This window comes from Eulemur rufifrons, chromosome 30 (genome assembly GCF_041146395.1).
Source record: "Eulemur rufifrons isolate Redbay chromosome 30, OSU_ERuf_1, whole genome shotgun sequence".
Classification (NCBI taxonomy): Eukaryota; Metazoa; Chordata; class Mammalia; order Primates; family Lemuridae; genus Eulemur; species Eulemur rufifrons.
In genome coordinates this window covers 48,982,226-49,004,592 of record NC_091012.1, presented here as the reverse complement: position 1 = coordinate 49,004,592, position 22,367 = coordinate 48,982,226, and the positions used below count along the sequence as shown (strand labels likewise).

Here is a 22,367-nt window from a genome sequence, read left to right as displayed (position 1 = left end):
AATATAAATTATTTATAGATGAGAAGATTGAGAGGTTGTTACTTGTACAAGATCAGAGTTACTTAGTACCAGAACTGGTTCTCCTGACTATAGCTCACCACCGCTTTATGAAGTAAAGCATTTTGATCACTTAGCATACTTCCCTACTGTATTTCAAATGATTTATAGTAGTTTATAAAAATGTTTTATGTATACCCTTTCAGAAATATATATTTTGTAGAGTGCTCAAACCTAGATTTATAAATATTTTTTGAATGAGGTAGGAGAAATCAGAGAGTCTATAATATCGCTAAAATTCCCTGATTAGGTTCATTCAGTGACTAGTGTTAAAATACAGTTTTTCCTCAGCACTGTGGTCTGGAAACCAGAAAATGAAACCAGTCATTAGAACACCACAGTCCCTAGGGTTAAATTTTGAGAGCTACTGGTTTATTTTTCATGCTTTGATTAAAAGTGAACAAAATAAAAAAAATGTTTAGGTATTTATATTTTAGAGGGGTTTTTTTTGTGGTTGGTAAGGTAATCTTGTATGTTTGGTAATGTGCCGTAGTATCATGTTTTGGAAAAGCATCTTAATTATTTTAATTATAATATGGAGTTTTGTAATGAGTTAACCAAGCCTTTCTTTTAGAAAATATGCCAAAAGTTAGAAACTCCATCTACGTTTCTAATTATTGCTTATCTTCTTGTCACAGGGAGTCAGAGACACATTTTTCTTCTGACACAGATTTTGAAGACATTGAAGGAAAAAACCAAAAGCAAGGCAAAGGAAAAGTACGTACCAAATATGTGACTTTATTTTGGCTTTTAAGATAGTGCGCATGCACATGTGTGTGTGTATAGTTAGCTCAGATATAGATAAATGTATATAGATTTAGGGATGTCTCAGATGTTATCTTTTAAAAATGGCTTTTTTTGGGGGGGGAGTGATTGGTGTGATAAGCCTCTGAATAAATGTGGTCCTTTTGTCTTATAGACCAAATAGCTTCTGATTATCTATTTCCAATGCTGTAAAGTTGGAATTAATAATACATTATTGTTTCCAATATTTTATTTATTTTGTAAAGCACAGTATGTTAAGCAAAATGTGATATCCTATTGTTTTTATTTTCCCACGAGTAAAATATAAAGCAAAGCAATACATAAAATTTCTTATTCTAAAGCACTCTAAAAATGTAACCTACAACTAGTTTTATGTCTAATCAGTTGCAATGGATAATCATTTTACTCTTTATAAGGATGTTAAGGATTAAAACTGACAAAGTTCTGAGTCAGTAGAATGCAAGTATATGAGTATGAGTGGGTAGCCTCAGGGCTATGGATAACTCGGTGAATGGTTAAATCATTTTGCTGTTTTGAAAAGTACGTTTGACTTTGTTCATGTGTGTAAATGTATCATGTAAAAGATGATTTGTTTTTGCTGTTTAGCAATTTCTTACCCCAAAATGAATTTTGGATTTATATTTTCTCATGACCCATACTTACTTTGAAAAAGTCTAAACAATACAGAATTTTACATTGAACAAAGTGAAATTTTTCCATAATCCTATTACTCAGAGGTAATTTATTCTTTAAATATTTTGATGAATATTTATGTAATACATACACCTATACATAAACATGCATACAGAATTTTACTTAAATGGAATCATAGTATGCACACTGATTATTTAATGTGTTTCAAAAATTTGGTGGTATGTTGTCAACAACTTTCCTATCAGTGAATGTAAAACTCTTTGCAATTTTTATTATTCTATTCTTTTTATTTATTTATTTATTTGAGAAGAAGTCTCTCTATATCGCCCAGGCTGAAGTAAAGTGGCTATTCACAGGTGCAGTCATAACACAATACACTACGACCTCGAACTCCCCCCATCCTTTTTTTGAGACAAATTCTCACTCTGTCACCCTGGCTAGAGAGCAGTGGCATCATCATAGTTCACTGCAACCTCAAACTCCTGGGCTCAGCTGATCCTTCTGCCTCAGCCTCCCAAGTAGCTGGGACTACAGGTGGACGTCAGGATGCCAGGCTAATTTTTTTCTATTTTTTGTAGAGACAGGATCTTGCTCTTGCTCAGGCTGGTCTCAAACTCCTGAGCTCAAGCGATCCTCCCGACTCAGCCTTCCATAGTGCTAGGATTACAGGCATGAGCCACCTCGCCTAGCCAGCCTCCAACTCCTAAGCTCAGGAGATTCTCTTGCCTCAGCCTCCCGAGTAGCTGGAACTATAGTTATGGTGCCACCACATTGACATCTGTATAATTTTTAATGGTGGTATAATATCACATTTTATGTATGGAACATAATTTATTTAACTGCTCCTGGAATTTTTTTTAGAGTGCTTGTAACTCATGTGTTTCAGAATTTTATATGCTTTTTTAGTTCCTTATAAAGAAATTTTGAGAGAGGAGTATGAACAGAAATGTTGTGACTATTCGAAGATAGCTTTAATTCTAGTGGGCTATTCATCAGAAAATCACTTTTTCTTTAATCTACTTTTGCCTTTAATTTACAATTTGGGGCAAGGTCCCTGGTCACACCTGAATAAAGGACTCACTAAAGTTTTTGTGCCACAGTTTAGTTAAGTTTATATAGCCACTGCTGTGGGTGAGGTGTTAGGAGACAGATCAAGGATTTGTTAGTATAATAAGAGCAACTGCATTTTGACACCATACTATGTATGTTCCATGGACTGTGCTAATAATTTTATATATATTAACCTAAATATTTGAACAACTTTGTGGTTTAGAAAACTTCCTTATTTTATAGATAGGAAACTGAGGTCCAGAGAATCTCAGTGGTTAAAGAATTTGAGCCCAGGTCTGTGCCCTTAACCCATTATTACTATACTACCTCTGAAAGTTTATTTATTTATTTTTTTGAGACAGGCTCTCTCTCTGTTGCTGGTGATAGAGTACAGTGGCATCATCATAGCTCACTGCATCCTCAAACTGCCAGGCTCAAGCGATTCTCCTCCTTCAAGAGATCCTTCTGCCTTAGCCTCCCAAGTAGCTGGGGCTACAGGTGTGCACCACCATGCCTGGCTACGCTTTTCTTTTTTTTCTAGAAATGGGGATCTCACTATGTTGCTCAGGCTGGTCTCAAACTTCTGGCCTCTAGTGATTCTCCCGCCTTGCACTCTGGGAGGCCACGTACCTCCCAGCTACCACACCTGGCTGCGAGAGTCTTTTTTTAGATTTTTTTTTTCCTGTCCAAGATTGCACACAGGTTAGCATGTTTACTTTTTTTTTTTTTTTTTTTTTTTTTTTTTGAGACAGAGTCTCACTCTGTTGCCCAGGCTAGAGTGAGTGCCGTGGCGTCAGCCTAGCTCACAGCAACCTCAAACTCCTGAGCTCAAGCGATCCTCCTGTCTCAGCCTCCCGAGTAGCTGGGACTACAGGCATGCGCCACCATGCCCGGCTAATTTTTTCTATATATATTTTTAGCTGTCCATATAATTTCTTTCTATTTTTAGTAGAGATGGGGTCTCGCTCTTGCTCAGGCTGGTCTCGAACTCCTGAGCTCAAACGATCCGCCCACCTCGGCCTCCCAGAGTGCTAGGATTACAGGCGTGAGCCACCGCGCCCAGCCAGCATGTTTACTTCTGTACTTGTATTATCACTCCTTGCACATTTCTTTTCCTCTGACACAGCATACCCATTGAGCCATTGTAATTGTACTAATTAGTTTTTCATACCGACAGGGACTGTTGAGGCATTTAATAGATAAATTGAAAATACATAGCTCCATGTTAATTACATTAACATTTTATATTTTTCTGGTGTATTCTTTGTAATTGATCTTTTCTTTTACCCTTATCTCCGAAATTCCTTTTACTTGGGACAAAAGCTTTTCATTCTACAGTTAGGAATTAATGAATTAGGTTCACAAAAACTGCATTCATTTACAAAATATAATAGCCCCTCTTATCCTTGGGGATATATTCCAAGAACCCTGAACTTGTATATACTATGTTTTTTCAATCTGATAACCAAGATGGCTACTAAGTAACTAACTGGCACATGGATATGCTGGACAAAGGGATGATTTATGTCCCAGGCGGGACAAAGTGGGATGGTGAGAGATTTCATTGCACTACTCATGCATTGTTTATTTTTGGAATTTTCCTTCTAATATTTTTGGACCTTGGCTAAATTAGGAATAACTGAAACTGAGGAAGGCAAAACTCAAGGGAGGACTACTGTAATGTAAATTGAATATATCTTTCAGGTGTTCGGAAGCAGTTTGAAGTAACTGTTAAGCATCGGGTGGTTTTAGACTCTTGAAGGAGGAAGGGACCCTCTGTGAAATAAAGTGCAGACACGTGGTGGAAATAAATTTGTAGGTGTGGCTGTAGATCAGGGGTCTGCAAACCACAGTTTGTTTTTGTACTGCCCATATCCTAAGAACCAGCTTTTACATTTTTAAAGGATTGTAAATATAAGAATATGTGGCTGGGTGCAATGGCTCATGCCTGTAATCCTTTGGGAGGCCAAGGGGGGTTCACTTGAGGCCAGGAGTTCGAGACTAGCCTGAGCAACACAGCGAGCTCTCATTTCCACACAAAAGAAAAAAAAATTATCTAGGCATGGTGGTGCATGCCTGTAGTACCAGCTACTTGGGAGGCTGAGGTAGGAGAGTCTCTTGAGCCCAGGAGTTTGAGGTTTCTGTGAGCTATGATGATGCCAATGCACTCTAGCCTGGGCAACAGTGAGACCTGGTCTCAAAAAAAAAAAGAATATGCAACAGAGATGGTATGTGGCCCACAAAGCCTAAAATATTTATTAACCAGTACTTTATAGAATGTTTGCTGACCCTTGCTTTCTAGATCATAGAAATATGTAAGTCTACAAGAAACCTTAGAAATCATCAAATCCAGGGATTGGAAAATTTTTCTATGAAGATTTTAATCCAACCCTAGCGTCTTAGAAATGAGGACTCTGAGTTAGGGAATGACTTGTTTTTCTTGAACAAGGCATAAAAGCTGTGGGAGACATTTTAAAACTGAGGCATGTAGGGAACCTTTTCGGTGATTTTTTTTTTGAGGCCCCCATCCCCAGTACAACTTTTTTATATGAGGCTTTATTTCAATAGTGTTCATTGATTTAATTTTTATGATTAAGTATTGGAGGAAGGAGATAGGACAAGAATGAGATTGATAAAACTGTTCATACTGTTCAGAATTCCTTGTTCAGAGCACTACAATGATTTATAAGACAATAAAAATCAAGTTAAAATGTTGAACTAAGTATAAGTTACTTATTTGATAGAGAGTTTTGTTATTCTTACTGCCTATTCCACTCTGTACCTTAAAGCAGCATAAGGGAGTATTTTAAAGCTTAGAGACAGCCACCCTGATTTATTGCACTCTTGGGATTTCTCTGATTATACTTCAAAGAGATGTTTGCAGTGGTTTTCAAACTTCGTTGATATGTTGAAGGTTTTTAATGTGATTTCACATTACTTTTCAAAATTGATTCAAATCTGAGTTTTGTGTCGGTGTTCAATTTGGTCTTTCTAACAAATTTAGATTTAAGTATCATTTATTGAGCTCCTCTTCATGTATTTTCTCATTTTACATTGATAACAGTTGCAGATATTTTTCTGACTTTATTATGTGCTGGGTATGTTGCTAAGTACTTAAGTTTTCATTGTCTCAGCAAACCTATGGGGTAGGCACAGTTTTATCCCCACTAGAAAAAAAATCTCTGAAGCCCAGAGTGGTTAAGTAACTTGTCTAAAATCACTTAGCTCATAGGAATAGCAGTTTGGACCTGTACAGTCTATCTGTAGAAATTTTGCTTCTAACTATTAATACAATGTTATGTGAGATATGGTAGTATAAATGAAAAAAAAAACTGACACCACAAAGAGGCTGTTGTAACGGTATCATTTTGTTATTGTATATGCAGATGGCATTCTCCTTTAGTTCAAGTTTAAGCATCTTTTAATTATGTTCCCTATCAGCTGCTTCTGCAGTAGCTTTGTTTTGAAATCTTAAGGTTGGTGGTATAACTTAACCAACTTTTTTTTTTAAATGCAGACTTGTAAAAAAGGCAAAAAGGGCCCAGGAGAAAAGGGCAAAGGTGGAAATGGAGGAGGAAAACCTCCTTCTGGTCCAAACCGAATGAATGGTCATCACCAACAGAATGGAGTGGAAAACATGATGTTGTTTGAAGTTGTTAAAATGGGCAAGAGTGCTATGCAGGTAATATTTATGGTGTTCTTCTCGGTTTATTTGTACATTTAAAACTTTAGTGAGTTATATAAAGTATAGCCCTGATTTTTCTTATTGCATTTAAAAAATATACTATTTACTAGAAAGAAAAAACAACCACCTCTGAAAACTTTAGGGATCTGTCTATTCAGACATAAGACCTTTAAGCTGTGTCTTGAGTAATTTTCTGCTACATTATTATTTTTAATGGCATAAAATAAGACATTATTTGGTCAGAAAATATGCTGATGTAAATCTTGGCTTTGAGGTTTCAATTTCCCCTGAATTTATATAGCTGGCATTAAAATATGAAGTATTCTGCCCACATAGAGTTCTTGATTGAATCACCTAATATAATCACTGTCCACTTTAGTGAATTAATTTATTTTGATCTCTGTTGTTATTACAAATTTTATTGTTTGCGCATGTTTCTTAGATGAGTAAAAAGTTGGAGGCATATCCTTGTCTAATAAAGTTTTTATTTATAAAAGCTGTAGGGAATAGTTTTTCTTCATAGAATTGACTTTAATCAATGACAGGTTCACACAGATGGTTTTCTGAGAATTAGCCACTTAGGCTTTTTGTTATTAATAAAATCTGAAATGCAGAACTGGTTAACAAATCTAGAGTTGTCTAAATACGTATGGTTTTGTAAACAAAATTTAAAATACCAATTGAGACTAATAAGGAGAAATTTTACGTGTAAAATGTAAAAATATTTAAGTTGAGCTTTTACCAGTTTTACAGAATAGAGAACTTAATAGGCACAAATTCATTTTTAGCATTCTAATTCACCTTCATTTATCCATTTGTTAAAGTTTGCTTTTATGTAGTTGTGATTAGGATGTGGACTCTTTCTTGCTTAATGTTTTAAGTGATTGTCTTGAATGTATATTTGGCTTTTAAAAAATAAATAATGTCTTATTACTATGCTATGGTTTAGTAATTCCCTAATTTTAAAAATTAATTTTCTCTCTCCATTTCCCAATTTGGGTTAATGTTATCAAAGGGATAAATTATCTAAGTTATATTCCATTTCATTAGTTTCCTTTTTATTTATTTTTAAAAATTTTAGATTTTTGTGTTTTTTGGAAACTAGATCTCAGCTCTGTCACCCAGAGTCGAGTGTAGTGGTGTGATCACAGCTCACTGCAACCTCCAAATCCCAGGCTCAAGTGATCTTCCTTCCTCAGCCTCCCAAGTACCTGGACTACAGGCATGCACTACCCTACTGGTATAACTGAAAAATTTTTTTTTGTAGAGATGAGGTCTCGCTATATTGCCCAGGCTGGTCTTGAACTCCCAGCCTCAAGTGATTATCCTACCTCGGCCTCTGGGAGTGCTGGCATATTATGAGCACGATCCACTAAGCCCACGTTCTTTTAGTTTTTATACTTCACATTTCCTCTGTAATATTTTGTTCTAATTAATTAAATGCATTAATGTTTTTTTCCTGATATCCTTCATTTTTAACATCAGTGTCTTAGTCCATTTGGGCTGTTATTTTTAAAATAACGTAGGGGGGTGGGGAAGGGAGGGATATATACCTACATGATGGGTGCAACGCGCACTACCTGGGGAACAGACACGCCTGGAGCTCTGACTTGGGGGGAAAGGCGGTACATGGGCAACGTATGTAACCTGCAATTCTGTATCCCCCATAACAATAAGATGAAATAAAAAAAAAGCATAACAGCAATATCATCACACTAGACAAAATTAACAATAATTTCTTTAAAAAATGAAATAAAATAAAATAACGTAAACTGATAGCTCATAAACAACAGAAATTTATTTCTCAACAATTCAGGAGCCTGGGAAGTCCAAAATTGAGGTGCCTACAAATTCAGTGTCTGATGAGAGCCTGCTTTTTGGTTTATAGATGGCACCCTCTCACTGTGTCCTCACATAGTAAAAGGGGCAAGGCAGCTCTCTGGGACCTCCTATGTAAGGGCACTAATCCTATTTATGAGTACATTGCCCTCATGACCTAATCATTTCCTAAAGGCTATACTTCCCAATACTATCACATTGCTGATTAGAGTTCAGCATAGGAAGTTTGAGGTAACAGCCATTCAGCCCATAGCCATCAGATATCTCAGCTTATAGCCACAGCTAATTAGGCTGTTCTATTTTTGTCTAGTCTGTAGGGTTTTTGTTTAACTTTTTGGCTCATCAAAAATTTTTAATAGAATATGATGGTTTAGCTTTATATTTAATTCTTTTATTCATGTTAAAAAATGAACATTTTCCTTATTTTTGTGTTGTTTATGGTTTGTCATATATTAAGATTGTACCTCTATGTCATCTATTTTTCTGTTTCCTAATGTATTTTCCCCCTGAAAGAGAATGTCTACAGTATCTCCATTGATTTCCCTCAATCTTCTTGCCACTTCCAGTTTGTTATGTGTATTCCCATTTGTTACCTTTCTAAAACCAAACTTGATTGAGGAAGTCCCCTCTTTAGAAACTTCCAAGGGTTCTTTTTTTATCTAAAAGTTCTAGCCCAGATTTCCTTATGGCATACTTTCTATTTTCTAGCCATAGTATGTACTGTGCGCCCAGGCTGGCCTTTTTGTTTTTCTTGTTGTCTGGAATAGTTTTCTTTTCCTCCCTTTCATATCAAATAGTACTGAGTGAATCAAACCTCACTCTTCTGAAAAACATTCTCAGACACTATCTCCTTCTCCTTTCCCAAGTGTTTCTTACTCTTATCTTCCCATTATAGTGCTTAGCATATTGTATTATTATTATTACATATATGTCTGACTTAGATTCTCAATTCCTTGATGAAGGATCATGTATTCTTTTTTTTTTTTTTACATGCCCAGGATATACCTATCTTAATAATTATAAGTGAGAGTCAACCAATAGTTTAAAAATAGTTCTTGGGTGTGATGGTGCACACCTGTAGTCTCAGCTACTTGGGAGGCTTAGGCAGGAGGATTGCTTGAACCAGGATTCCGAAGCCAGCCTTGGCAACATAGCAAGACTTAACCAGTCTCTTAAAAAAAAAGAATGAAAAGGAGGGCATAACCACAAATAAACTAGAGATTTAAAAAAATAGTTCTTAAATTTTAAGAAAGGAGAAAGTATGCATATACCCTCTAATTATAATAGATGTTGTATTTTCTTGAATAAGTTCTCAGCATACTGTTTGATGATTAAAAATTCTAAACATATTTCAGTATGATAGCTTGCATTATTTTATTGTAGAAGACTTGTATTCTTCTGCAATAAAATACAGTGTAGACTGTACTTGATCTTCATGAATTACTTTTTAATGTTATATGGTAGTCTCTTTGTAAGATTTCATTACATATTTTTGTGTCTTTATTGATAAGAGTAGCCATTTTTGCAGTTATCTATTGATGTATAACAAACCACCCCAAACTTATGATGTGAAACAATTACCATTTTATTATGTTTAATGATTCCGTGGGTCTGGAATTCAGACAGAACTAAGTAAGGATGACTTATCTCTGCTCCATAATGACTGGGGCTTTAGCTGGAGCTGCTTGGATGCTTGGTGCTAACACAGTTAGGGACCATAATCATCTGGAATCTTCTTTACTCATGTTTGCTGCCTAGTCTGTAGTAACTCAAAGGCTGGAATGAGCCAGAACTATTACCTGGAGTACCTACAAATGGCCTATCTGTGTGGCTTGGTCTTCTTACAGTGTGGCTTCTGGGTTGAGAGAGAATGTCCTGAGAGGTAGTGTCCAGTTAGCTAGTGCTCCAAGAGACTAATGCAGATGCTGCATGGCCATCTATGACCCAATTTTGGAAGCATTACTGTGCTCTGTTCTAGAGAAGGAGACATAGACCTTACCTCTTACTGGGAAGCAATGTGAAAAAATTGGGGGCCATTTTTAAAAATCATCACAGTCCCATGGTATTCTCTTGCTATTTATTGCCCATATCATATTTGGGAAAAATCTTAAACATGTTTCTTTTATAAACTATCTTGGTTAACATAAATAAGATGTAAAATACAGAAAAGGATTCAAATGTAGCAATTAAGTAAAGTTTTAGAATAATTCCAGTCAGTCTATTTGAGCCAGGTAATTTTTAGATACTATTTCCTTAATTTTTCCTTATTGTGTAATCATATTATCCTTTTTGTATGTTAAATTCTACATGTTTTAGTCATCGTCTGTACCTAAGTTTCATATTTAGTGCTTGCAGACATTCTCCCCTTCTGACCTTTTGTTTTTTACATTAGCTGTTATTTATCCTCCAGAGTTTATTGATTTGCTTTATTGAAAAATTATTTTTTTAATCAGTTTTGTGGTTGTCACTTCTGCCCCCAAAGGAATATAATAACTACTTTTAGTTTTTAGTTCTGTCCTATTTTTCAAAAAATAACTCTGGAAATACATTTCATATATTACAAAATTCACCCTTTAGAAGGGTAAATTCAGTGGATTTTTAGTATATTCACAGGGTTATACAGTCACCATCACAATCTAATTTTAGTCTCTTGTCTTTTGAGATGGGGATCTCACTGTTCTCAGGCTGATGTCGAACCCCTGAGCTGCAGCTATCCTCCCGCCTCGGCCTCCCAGAAAGCTAGGATTACAGGCGTGAGCCAGCACGCCTGGCCAATACAATCTAATTTTAGAATATTTTCAATATCCCAGAAAGAAACCTCATGCCCTTTAGCACTCGTGTCCCCATCCCCAGCTCTAGGTTACCACTGATCTACTTTCTATAACCTTGCCTATTGTAGATATTTCATATAGTATGCAGTTATTTATGAGTGATTTCTTTGACTTAGCATAGTATTATCAAGGTTCATCCATGTTGGCTTGTATTATAACTTTATTTCTTTTTATTGTCAAAGAATAGTCTATTGTATGGATATACCACATTTTTTTTAATCTGTTCATCTCTTGATGCACATTTGGGTTGTTTCTACTTTTTGGCTATTGTGAATAATGAATCCTGTTTTGAATATTCTTGTATGAGCTTTTGGTTTGACATACATTACCTTGGGTGATGTATATGTGGGAGTTGAATTGCAGTGTGGTAACTCTATATTTAACCTTTTGAGGAGCTGCCAAACTGTTTTTCCAAAGTGGCTTCACCATTTTTTATATTCCCACCAGTAGTGTTTGAGCATTCTAATTTCTCCACAACTTTGCCAATGCTTGTTGTTGTCTGTTTTTTTTTTTTTTTTATGATAGTCATCCTAGTGGGTGTGAAGTCATATTTCATTGTGGTTTTGATTTACATTTTCTTAATGGCTAATGACTTTTAGCATCTTTTCATGTGCTTATTGGCTATTTGTATATCTTCTTTATTGAACTGTTTATTCTGATCCATTGCCCATATTTTTAATTGGGTTGTTTGGCTTCTTTTTTAAAAACTACTGAATTGTAAGAGTTTTTAATAAGTTGAATTCATTTTTTCTTTTGTTGCTTGTGCTTTTGGACAAGCAACTAGTAAGGATTTGCCAAATACCAGGTTACAAAGGTATACTTCTGTTTTCTCCTAAGAGTTTTATAATTTTAGCTTTTACGTTTTGATGTTTGATCCATTTGAGTTAAGTATTATGTGTATGGTGTGAGGTAGACTCCAACTTTATTCTTTTCCATGAGGATATCCAGTTGTCCCAGTACCATTTTTTTGTAAAGACTCTTCTTTCCCCATTGAATTGTGTTGGCGTTCTTGTTGAAAACAAACAACCATCAATATAAGGGTTTATTTCTGGACTCTCAGTTTTATTCCATTGATTTACATGTCTCTTCTTAATGCCAGTACTACATTGTCTTGATTACTGTAGCTTTGTAGTAAGTTCTGAAATCATGAAGTTTGAGTCTTTCAACTTTTTTTTCAAGATTGATTTCGCTATTCAGGGTCCCTTGTATTACCATAAGAATTTTAGGATCAGCTTTTTAATTTCTGTGAAGAATCCAGCTCAGATTTTGATAGGGCTTGCTCTGAATGTGTAGATTAATTCAGGAGTATTGGTGTCTAACAGTGTTAAGCCTCCAGATCCATGAACTGCCTTACTTTCTTTTGATCTTTATTTAGACTTTGTTTTGCCTTTCTTATTAATATGGAACTATTGTTGCTGCCTGTTGAACAAAATTCTGTTATTTTGTTCTGTATTTCCTCATTAACCTGGTCATTCACTTAAAAAATTTTTAAATTTTTACTACATTGCAGTGTTATATAATATTTTAGCCAATGAGAAACATGAATGTGGCTTTTAATATTTTCTAGGATGTGTTTAATGTCACTAAGAAGTAATAAGTAATTACGCTTCATAGAATTGAGTTCTATAGTTTTCAGATTCATTTTATTTATTTTATTTTATTTTATTTATTTATTTATTTATTTATTTTGAGACAGAGTCTCGCTCTGTTGCCTGGGCTAGAGTGCCGTGGCATCAAACTCACAGCAGCCTCAAACTCCTGGGCTTAAGCAGTCCTTCTGCCTCAGCCTCCCTAGTAGCTGGGACTACAGGCATGTGCCGCCATTTCCGGCTAATTTTTTTTTCTATATTTATTTTTAGCTGTCCAGATCATTTTCTTTCTATTTTTAGTAGAGATGGAGTCTCGCTCTTGCTTAGGCTGGTCTCGAACTCCTGACCTAGAGTGATCCTGCCGCCTAGGCCTCCCAGAGTGCAAGGATTACAGGCGTGAGCCACCATGCCCAGCCCCTTTTATTTTTTTTATTTTTATTTTTTATTTTATTTTTTTTTTTGTGACAGAGTCTCACTCTGTTGCCCAGGCTAGAATGCTGTGGCTTCAGCCTAGCTCACAGCAACCTCAAATTCTTGGGCTCAAGCAATCCTACTGCCTCAGCCTCCTGAGTAGCTGGGACTACAGGCATGTGTCACCAAGCACGGCTAATTTTTTCTATATATTTTTAGTTGTCCGGTTAATTTCTTTCTATTTTTTTTAGTAGAGACGGGATCTCGCTCTTGCTCAGGCTGGTCCCGAACTCCTGACCTCGAGTGATCCTCCCGCCTAGGCCTCCCAGAGTGCTAGGATTACAGGTGTGAGCCACCGCTCGTGGCCCAGATTCCTTTTAATGGAAAATAAATAGGTTCTCATTTTGCGCTATCAGGCAATTGAATTTGATTCTTTTTTATTGTTAAAATTGTAATTTAAATATATAAGTACATATATTAATTTAAAGCAATGTGATACTATATAATGTTAATTTTTATGACTTTTATCAGATTTAATTGATTCTGAGAACATTAGAAAAAGCTAATGATTTTATTTTTTTCCCTCTGCTATAGTCGGTGGTAGATGATTGGATAGAATCATACAAGCATGACCGAGATATAGCACTCCTTGACCTTATCAACTTTTTTATTCAGTGTTCAGGCTGTAAAGGTAAGATATGTTTATTTTGGAAGCAGAATATCTCAAATAGTCACTTGTTTCTTTGTTCCATCTAAACAGATGTTAACACTTTACATGGAAAATAATGCCAAGGTATTGAATTATTTGCATTATATCTATGCAAAATATATAAGGAAAAAAGAGCAAAGAACACAGTAAGAGAACGAGAGTCTGTTGACAAAGATGTATTCATATGTGAAAGTTATCTAAAAACGTAGTAGTTTCTAATTGTTATGTTACTTTTATTAGATATATTTCCTACTTTCAGCATCTGGTTTTAAGAACAAAGAAATGGATTAAGAAGGGATGAGGAAGATAATGAAGATATACAGGTTCAAATGGCAGGGAATTGTAAAGTGTAGGGAATTAAAAAGTGCCATGAATAACAGTAAGTAAGTAAGTTAAGTAAGGTATTAATGAAATTGCCAGTTCTTCTAAAAGGTAGAGAAATTTTACATTGGGTAGCGGGGTGTTAGATTCTTTGCAAATAGAAGATCGAGTACAGAACAACTGAACAGGTGCCAGAAGTAATTTGATGAATTGAAATTTTAAGTTTTATCTTCAGTCTTCCCTTTTATAGTATAGTTCCATTGGGTTGAGTTTCTTAATTAGGCTTCTGAATTATAGTCTTAAAACAAGGCCACAAAGAATTTTTCCTCTATTAGATTCATTCCTTTTCTGGCATTAATTTGTTTATAAAATAAGAGCTTGCTGACTCAACATTTGGGTATATCTTGTCACAAAGCAGGTTGTCAAGATTTCTAAAAATTTAAGGTGTTGAAAACTTAAATTGTCACATATATTTGAACATTGCCATTATATTTGGAATCAAGCAATCTCCATAAGGGTGAATTTACCTTATAATCAAAGTTAAGGTCATTAGGTACTTATGAACAGGAAATTATTTTGATAGAATTAAATTTTTCCTGTGAACTCAAGTTGGTTGTTATGAACATCAGTTATTTTATTGTAATACAATGATGATTTTGGGGGCTGTTGAAGCATGCAGGGATGTTTGGCCCTACATTGAGTGGCTCCAGACTGCTCCGTTATTGATTTTGCCACCAATGGTGTTTCCTCTTTTTTTCTAACTATCACTTTTCAATTTACCAGTTTTTAGCAGTCTTGCTTCATATCTCCCATTAGGCAGTGGGTTCTGGCCTAATGTTCTAATGGTGGCTTGACACCTGCCTCAGGAATTAAATGCATAGAGTTTGTGACAGCTACTTTCTTTTCTGCTCTGATATCATTTTCTGCTCTTTTTTGTCTCTGGTTGTCATGTGGTTTATGAGAAGGGGAGGAGCTTTAGAAATGGGGCATTGTCAAAATGTATACAATATATTTGCTATGAGATTTATTTATATGTAAATGTTTATTTCATAGAAATTGCTTCAGAGATTGAGTTACTTTTGCTTCTTTAGCATTGCTAAGTGTACTGTATCTGAGTACAAAGTATGGGAAGGTTTTGAAGAGATATACGTGATTCTAGGTTAAAAGCAAAATCCCTTCAGAAGGTTTTTGAGAGTGTGTTTCTTGAGCCGGAGAAATAGTGCTTCCTTCTGAATTTGTCAATTTTTTAAAACAATTATTTGTTTCTTTAAGGTTGTGGTAAGTAAGGGCTCTTCCAGGGCACCATTAAATATTGATCTCACCTAGGGGAGGCAGCATGATTTAGGTGAATAATTTCAGAGAAATTTTTTTTTTTTTTTGGAGAAATTACTTGATTTCTCTTAGTGTTAGTTTCCTCATCTATGAAGCGGGGATTATACAGCTATGTGTACACACACACACACACACACACACAAATGTATACATATACAAAATATAGCTCTGGTCAGTTGAAAATTTATATTAGTTATATCTAATTCTTATTTATAAATCTCATCTTCCTGTACCAAGACATTCTTCTTTTAGATGTTACAATATGTATGATATTCCTAGTGATTAGACTGGTAAGCAAATAAGTAATCCAGCAATAAAAATACAGTTTTTTTAAGAGTCCATTTTTTATCTTTATTCTTTCTTCTCCCTCCCTCCCCCAGCTTTTTTGGTAAATGTGATGGGCCATCCATGAAAGTTCATGTACATCTTTTTCCTGCATTGTCTCCTAACATAACTTTTTTCTAGAAATTCCTTTTCTGATGTCTGATCTCCACCTGGCTAATTTTTACTATTTCTACTGTGTACCCTTTTTTTTTCTCCCCCCTCATATCTTCATTTAAGATTCTAAAGCGCCTTATTAAATTGTTTCTCTTTGAAATAGTTCTTGATTCCCTCACATGTGTGGGGTTTTTTTAGGGGGGCAGTCTGAACTATGGTATTTCTTGGCATTGTCACTCATCAGGGCATTTATTATGTACTATCTTTAATACTTTATTTCTTTTTCTTTCTGTTTTTTTTTAATTTCAGAATATTATGGGGATACAAACGTTTTGGTTACATAAATTGCTTTTGTACCATTTGAGTCAAAGTTAAAAGTATGCCCATCCCCCAGATAGTATGCATTGTGTCCATTATGTGTGAATTTGCCCATCCCCTCCTCCCCCTCCTACCTGCTTTCTTTCTGTTTTTATTATTATTTTTAACTTCCAGCTAGATTACAGGCTTCAAGAGGGGTGGGAATTGCAAGTAACTGCCCTTTTAGAGGATATTAGGATATAGTTGCCTTACACACAACAGTGCTTAATAAAGAAGCCTGGCTAAAGTGAACTGTTACTCTTTTCTCTATCTTCAGGTTCACCCTCAAAGTTTCAAATGTTACCCTGGATGCTGTATCACCCTTGATGACACATATTTTATGTCAATAGGGCAAAGCTCCAGTACAAATACAGCATGAGTAATGCAAGTCAGGTAGAAATGACTAAAATTAATTTTGCTAGGAAGAAAGATAGCTGTTCGAAGAGTGGGGCTGTTTTCTTGTGCATGTCAAGAGTAGCATTTGTTTGTGCTTTATAGATTTGAGTATCATGGTAAAGATCATAGGATGAAGAAGTATGCCTTTATTGTGTGACTGTAGACTTCTTAGTGTTAGAGAGTGACTTAGAAGTTCTCTTTATTTTTTTCATCACACCATGTATTAACTTCTGACACTTACAAATTTCAGGAGTTGTCACAGCAGAAATGTTTAGACATATGCAGAACTCTGAGATAATTCGAAAAATGACTGAAGAATTTGATGAGGTAAATTATTACTCTGTATTTTCATAATTTTATGCATGTTTATTTTGACTTACTCTCTAAAGTATTCTTGAATTCTAAGTATTAGTGCTGAAGATAAGAGCTTTAGCATATTAGGTTTAATCAAATGATGGCTGTGTGACCTTGGGCAAGTTGTCTTAGTATCAGATTGATCATATGTAAAATGGGATAGTAATACTTTTCTCATATGGCTGTTATGAAGATTGAATTGAATAATGTTTGAAAATTGCTCAGCATTTTACAATTCCTGGAACATAGCAAGAACTTATTAAATGGTAGCTATTATTATTGTCAAAAATTAAAATTTTAAGGAAGAATATAATAGAACATAACATCCTAGAATGTTGTAAAAGGAAGATTTGCACAGTATTTGGGAAACCAGGTAGCTTAGGCAAAGGAATATATAAACTATTTTATTATTTAAAACCTCCTTTATGTCCAGAAAAAAAAAACCTCCTTTATGTTTTAACTATGAGTAATAAGAACAAAAAGTATTGAGTAGTAATTTAGACTGAGTTGATTTCTCCTCCCCTCCCCTTACTTCCCTAGGGCTGTACTCAGTTGATACTTTATCACAGTGATCTCTTTGAAGTTTTGTTACCAATAAAAACATGTGTAGATTTGCTAGAAGGTATGCTCCTTGGAGGAAGGGATTTTTGTTTGGTTGGTTCACAGGTGTATTCCAGCACCAGTAGTTTTACTCTTCTAAAACTTTTCACTATGAATTTTCAAGTAGAAAACCTTGTCTTATTTGAGTTTTATTTGGTCATTTTTTTCTTGCTTACTCTGAAGGCACTTTTAGCTATCGTTCTAAAAGATAGATGAGTTGTTAAAATGACTTTGATGATCACTAAGTGCTATTAATCAGTCCCCAAGTAGTTGAGAGGTAATTATGAGTAATGATATTTTAACCTTTTAATATTAAATGTTTTATTGAGAACCTTTTTACTAAAAAGAAACAACTATTTGAGATAATCATCCTGAAATATGATTTGAAATGCCAGCAAACCAACTTCCTAACAACAATTAAGATGATATATTTCAATATAGTCACTAAATGAGCTAATGAGAAAATACAAAGAAAACCTTTTTGTGGAGTATTAGGACCCTATTCTCAGAAGAGACACAGTTCAACTTATATGGAATGATTTAAGATGAAAACAGATGCTCTAATGGCAACAGTTAATTGTTAAAACTTACTAAATTGTACTGATAAAATGACTTCTGTATGGTGTTGGTCTCTGCTTTTATTTTGAAGGACTTGTTTTTAATGATTTGTGGAGAATCTCAATTTAGCCCGAGACTGGAGAATGCTCTGTCATTGTATAAGGGAAAACCTGAGTACCAGTTCTTTCAAGGCTATACTAGCTACATTTCTATTTCTTTTTTTTTTCTTTTTTTTTTTTTTTGAGACAGAGTCTCACTTTGTTGCCCAGGCTAGAGTGAGTGCTGTGGCATCAGCTTAGCTCACAGCAACCTCAGACTCCTCGGCTTAAGCGATCCTACTGCCTCAGCCTCCCTAGTAGCTGGGACTACAGGCATGCGCCACTATGCCCGGCTAATTTTTCTATATATATTTTTAGTTGTCCGTATAATTTCTTTCTATTTTTAGTAGAGACGGGGTCTCGCTCTTGCTCAGGCTGGTCTCGAACTCCTGACCTTGAGCGATCCACCCGCCTCGGCCTCCCAGAGTGCTAGGATTATAGTTGTGAGCCACCGCGCCCGGCCTACATTTCTATTTCTTTAAAAAATTATCTGCTTGTTTATATCTGTTGACTATTTGATGTCGTGAAGCTAATGAAAACATACATTGTAATCTTTTGTTGATTTATAGATCATACATCATTAGATTAGCTGAGAGTATGATTTTATCATTTCGAATCCATTTAAAAATACAATTTTGGTTTGGTTTTGTGGTTTTTTTTTTTTTTGAGACAGAGTCTCGCTTTGTTGCCTCGGCTAGAGTGAGTGCCGTGGCGTCAGCCTAGCTCACAGCAACCTCAAACTCCTGGGCTCAAGCGATCATACTGCCTCAGCCTCCCGAGTAGCTGGGAATACAGGCATGTGCCACCATGCCCGGCTAATTTTTTCTATATATATTTTAGTTGGCCAGATAATTTCTTTCTATTTTTAGTAGAGACGGTCTCTCTCTTGCTCAGGCTAGTCTCGAACTCCGGACCTCGAGCGATCCACCCACCTTGGCCTCCCAGAGTGCTAGGATTATAGGTGTGAGCTACTGTGCCCGGCCTGCTTTTGTTTTAAAGGAGTTTAATTAATGTATCTGTGATTATCAGAAGAATGTTTTCCTTTGATGAGGGATGCTTTTTCAATTCTTAACCTCTGAGTAATTGGTATGTATTTTCATTGGTTAAAATGAATTCACCATATCTATTTTGGTCTTAAATAAAAAAACGCAAGTTTTCAGAGGTACCCCTACCTTTGTCTAAAAGAAAGGTGAAGTAAAGGAGTCTTTCCGTGCTTTTGCCTAGGATATTTCTAAAACAGTGAAATTGTAAGTCATGCATTTTGAATAAAATTGCTGTTTTAAATTTTTGTTTTAGGATAGTGGAGATTATCCACTTACCATGGCTGGTCCTCAGTGGAAGAAGTTCAAATCCAGTTTTTGTGAATTCATTGGCGTATTAGTACGACAATGTCAATATAGCATCATATATGATGAATACATGATGGATACAGTCATTTCACTTCTTACAGGATTGTCTGACTCACAAGTCAGAGCATTTCGACATACAAGCACCCTGGCAGGTCAGTATTTAGAAATATTTTCTGCGTATTGCCTTAGGTTAGAGATGAAAAAGGTTCTCATTAAAAGAGAAAGAAAATAATAGTGACGCAAGTTAATTAATCTTACTTATAAAGTGACTGCCATCAGGACAGTTTGCATACCCCCAACCCTCCTGTGAATTACTGGAAATTGGATGATATTTTTAGTCTTGATTCTTTGAAGGTATACCATAGCTAGTATATGGTGATTTCCTTGTGGTAAACGTATTTGAATACCATGACACAATAAGAGAAAATTGGACAATAGGTATGTGTTGGGTTCTTGGAAGATATGTTATCAGGGGAAGATATTGACAGCACATTTGGGGAAACTGTCACAGTCATTTTGGATATGTAATCCGATGACCCTATAGTTTGTCTCTGGTATGCATAGCCCCCCCCGGTAGGATGGCCCCTATTGGATAGTGCTCATTCTTTTAATCATACAACAAAAGGTTGATTTTTCTTGTGTCTTTGGGTAACTTTAGCCAGGGCAAATTCTTTGATCTTTACATTTTAGTGAAACAAGTTATATTTTTACACCTAAATCTGTTGTGCTAAAGGTAAAGTTGCTGATACACTATTATTGAATATGGGCTTTTTGATTTGAATTTGAATAAATTAAATGGGCTTTGTTATTACAGTCTTCTAAGCCTCAATGATATTTTGATTTCTAAAACAAAAATTTTTCATTCTCTAACTGTGGGGATTTTTTTCTTTAGAATATTTTCTCACAGAATTAAAACTATGATTAAAGATGTACTTCTAAGTCTTCCATTATTAAAAATAAAATGTAGATGTTTTCTCATAGTTTCACCATTTTTGCTTTCAGATTTTGAATCACAAAGTGTGAATGTGATCTTGCTTTGTGTACTTAATATGGTATTCAGTGTAAAGAATTTGATGACTAAAAGTAAATTAAAACAAGTTTTATGGTACAAGGTGAATAAATTTATTTTAGATCAGAGTGACCAGCTGGTTTGCTCAGGGTATGAAATGGCACAGAGCAGAACACTGTGAAGTCTCTCTTTAAGAGAACCAATAGCCACAAATTAAGATATAGTTTTTTTTTTTTTTTTTTTGAGACAGAGTCTCACTCTGTTGCCCAGGCTAGAGTGAGTGCCGTGGCGTTAGCCTAGCTCACAGCAACCTCAAACTCCTGAGCTCAAGCGATCCTCCTGTCTCAGCCTCCCGAGTAGCTGGGACTACAGGCATGCACCACCATGCCCGGCTAATTTTTTCTATATATATATTTTTAGCTGTCCATATAATTTCTTTCTATTTTTAGTAGAGATGGGGTCTCGCTCTTGCTCAGGCTGGTCTCGAACTCCTGAGCTCAAACGATCCGCCCACCTCGGCCTCCCAGAGTGCTAGGATTACAGGCGTGAGCCACCGCGCCCGGCCAAGATATAGTTTTGTCGCTTGTTGTATCATGCAATGCACCAAGTCTGCAAAATGGTCTGGAGCAAGTTAAAGAAAACATAAAGTGATCAGATCTTTCAATTAATAAATTTTAAATCCCAGGCAATAAGATTCTTGTCCCAGGCTTAAGAGTTCAGTAACAGGAGGTAGGATCTGGAGAAGTTTTATGAAAAGGCACTTAAATGAGTGACATTTTACTCTTTGTACTTCTGACTTTCCATGTAGGTAGATCTGTTCTTCGTAATCTCATCATTGTCCTTATGATATGTAACAGAGTAAAATTAAAGGAACACAAATACTGATAAAACTCTTTAACATTTTTATACAGTGTAATTTGATATAAAGCAGTCAAGTTCCCTTTAATTGCTGAGAGAGCTAAATGACTTCCGTATGAACTAAAATTTACTCAGAAGTTGAATCCTGATCAATGAAAAAGATCATTTAAGGGACATATTATAAAATGGATTTAAGCAAAGTTTGGAGTCAGATTACCTTGTTTCGAGTCTGGGTTTAACTACTTATACAAACTGTCATCTGAAGCAAATTTTTTAATCTCCCCAAGCTTCAATATCCTCGTGAATGAAATGGGGATAATTCTTAACTTTGAATGCAATTGTGAGGATTAGGAGATAATCCATGGAAGTACTTAACATAGGTAACTGACTGACATATAGTAAGTATTCAATACACATTAGCTGTTGTTTTATCACTGTTGTCATTTGTAGCAAGCAGCTGTATTTGTCTTTTCTATTAGAAGCAGAGCAGCTCACCTCTGCTTAATTTGATATTAAATTGTAAATTTTTGCATCTGTTAGACTAATTTCAACATTTTATCCTTTTAAAAATAGCTATGAAGTTGATGACAGCTTTGGTGAATGTGGCACTAAATCTTAGCATTAATATGGATAATACACAAAGGCAATATGAGGCAGAACGGAATAAAATGATTGGAAAACGAGCCAATGAGAGGCTAGAACTCCTGCTACAAAAGCGGAAAGAGGTATACTTTTATATTGAACATTTAGGCTATTAATGTGTGAGCAACTTGGTTACCATTAGTTATGATATAACTTTGTTAGTACCTCAAGTAGTTTTTTGAAAGATTTAAGTTTAACATATTTCAGGTTATGTGTCTAACTTAAAGTTTTGTTGAATAACCATGCTAACATTACCTTGTGCGTCTTTTCTATCTGCACGGACTAGTATTAAGAGTACTGGGCTTTAAGTAAGGAGACCTGGATCAGTCTGAAAAGTTGTTGTAAACCTTCATATTATTCATCTTTATTGTGGAAAAACTCCCCACACCTTGTTGTTAGGATGAAATGAGGTGTTGCAATAATGTGAAATCATTTTGAAAAATAGCTTCTGAATGATTTATTGGC

General features: G+C 35.3%; 1 protein-coding gene across 2 annotated transcripts in view; it reads left to right on the top strand.

The window, feature by feature from the left end:
• STAG2 (STAG2 cohesin complex component) overlaps positions 1-22,367 on the top strand; it is a 130,669-nt gene that overhangs the window by 55,960 nt on the left and 52,342 nt on the right. For both annotated transcript variants that reach the window (XM_069464064.1, XM_069464063.1), the window contains exons 3-8: positions 696-774; positions 6,044-6,208; positions 13,476-13,572; positions 16,685-16,761; positions 19,341-19,545; positions 21,834-21,985. In XM_069464064.1, coding sequence (XP_069320165.1) covers positions 696-774; positions 6,044-6,208; positions 13,476-13,572; positions 16,685-16,761; positions 19,341-19,545; positions 21,834-21,985 — 775 coding nt within the window. The remainder of the gene's footprint in view (positions 1-695; positions 775-6,043; positions 6,209-13,475; positions 13,573-16,684; positions 16,762-19,340; positions 19,546-21,833; positions 21,986-22,367) is intronic.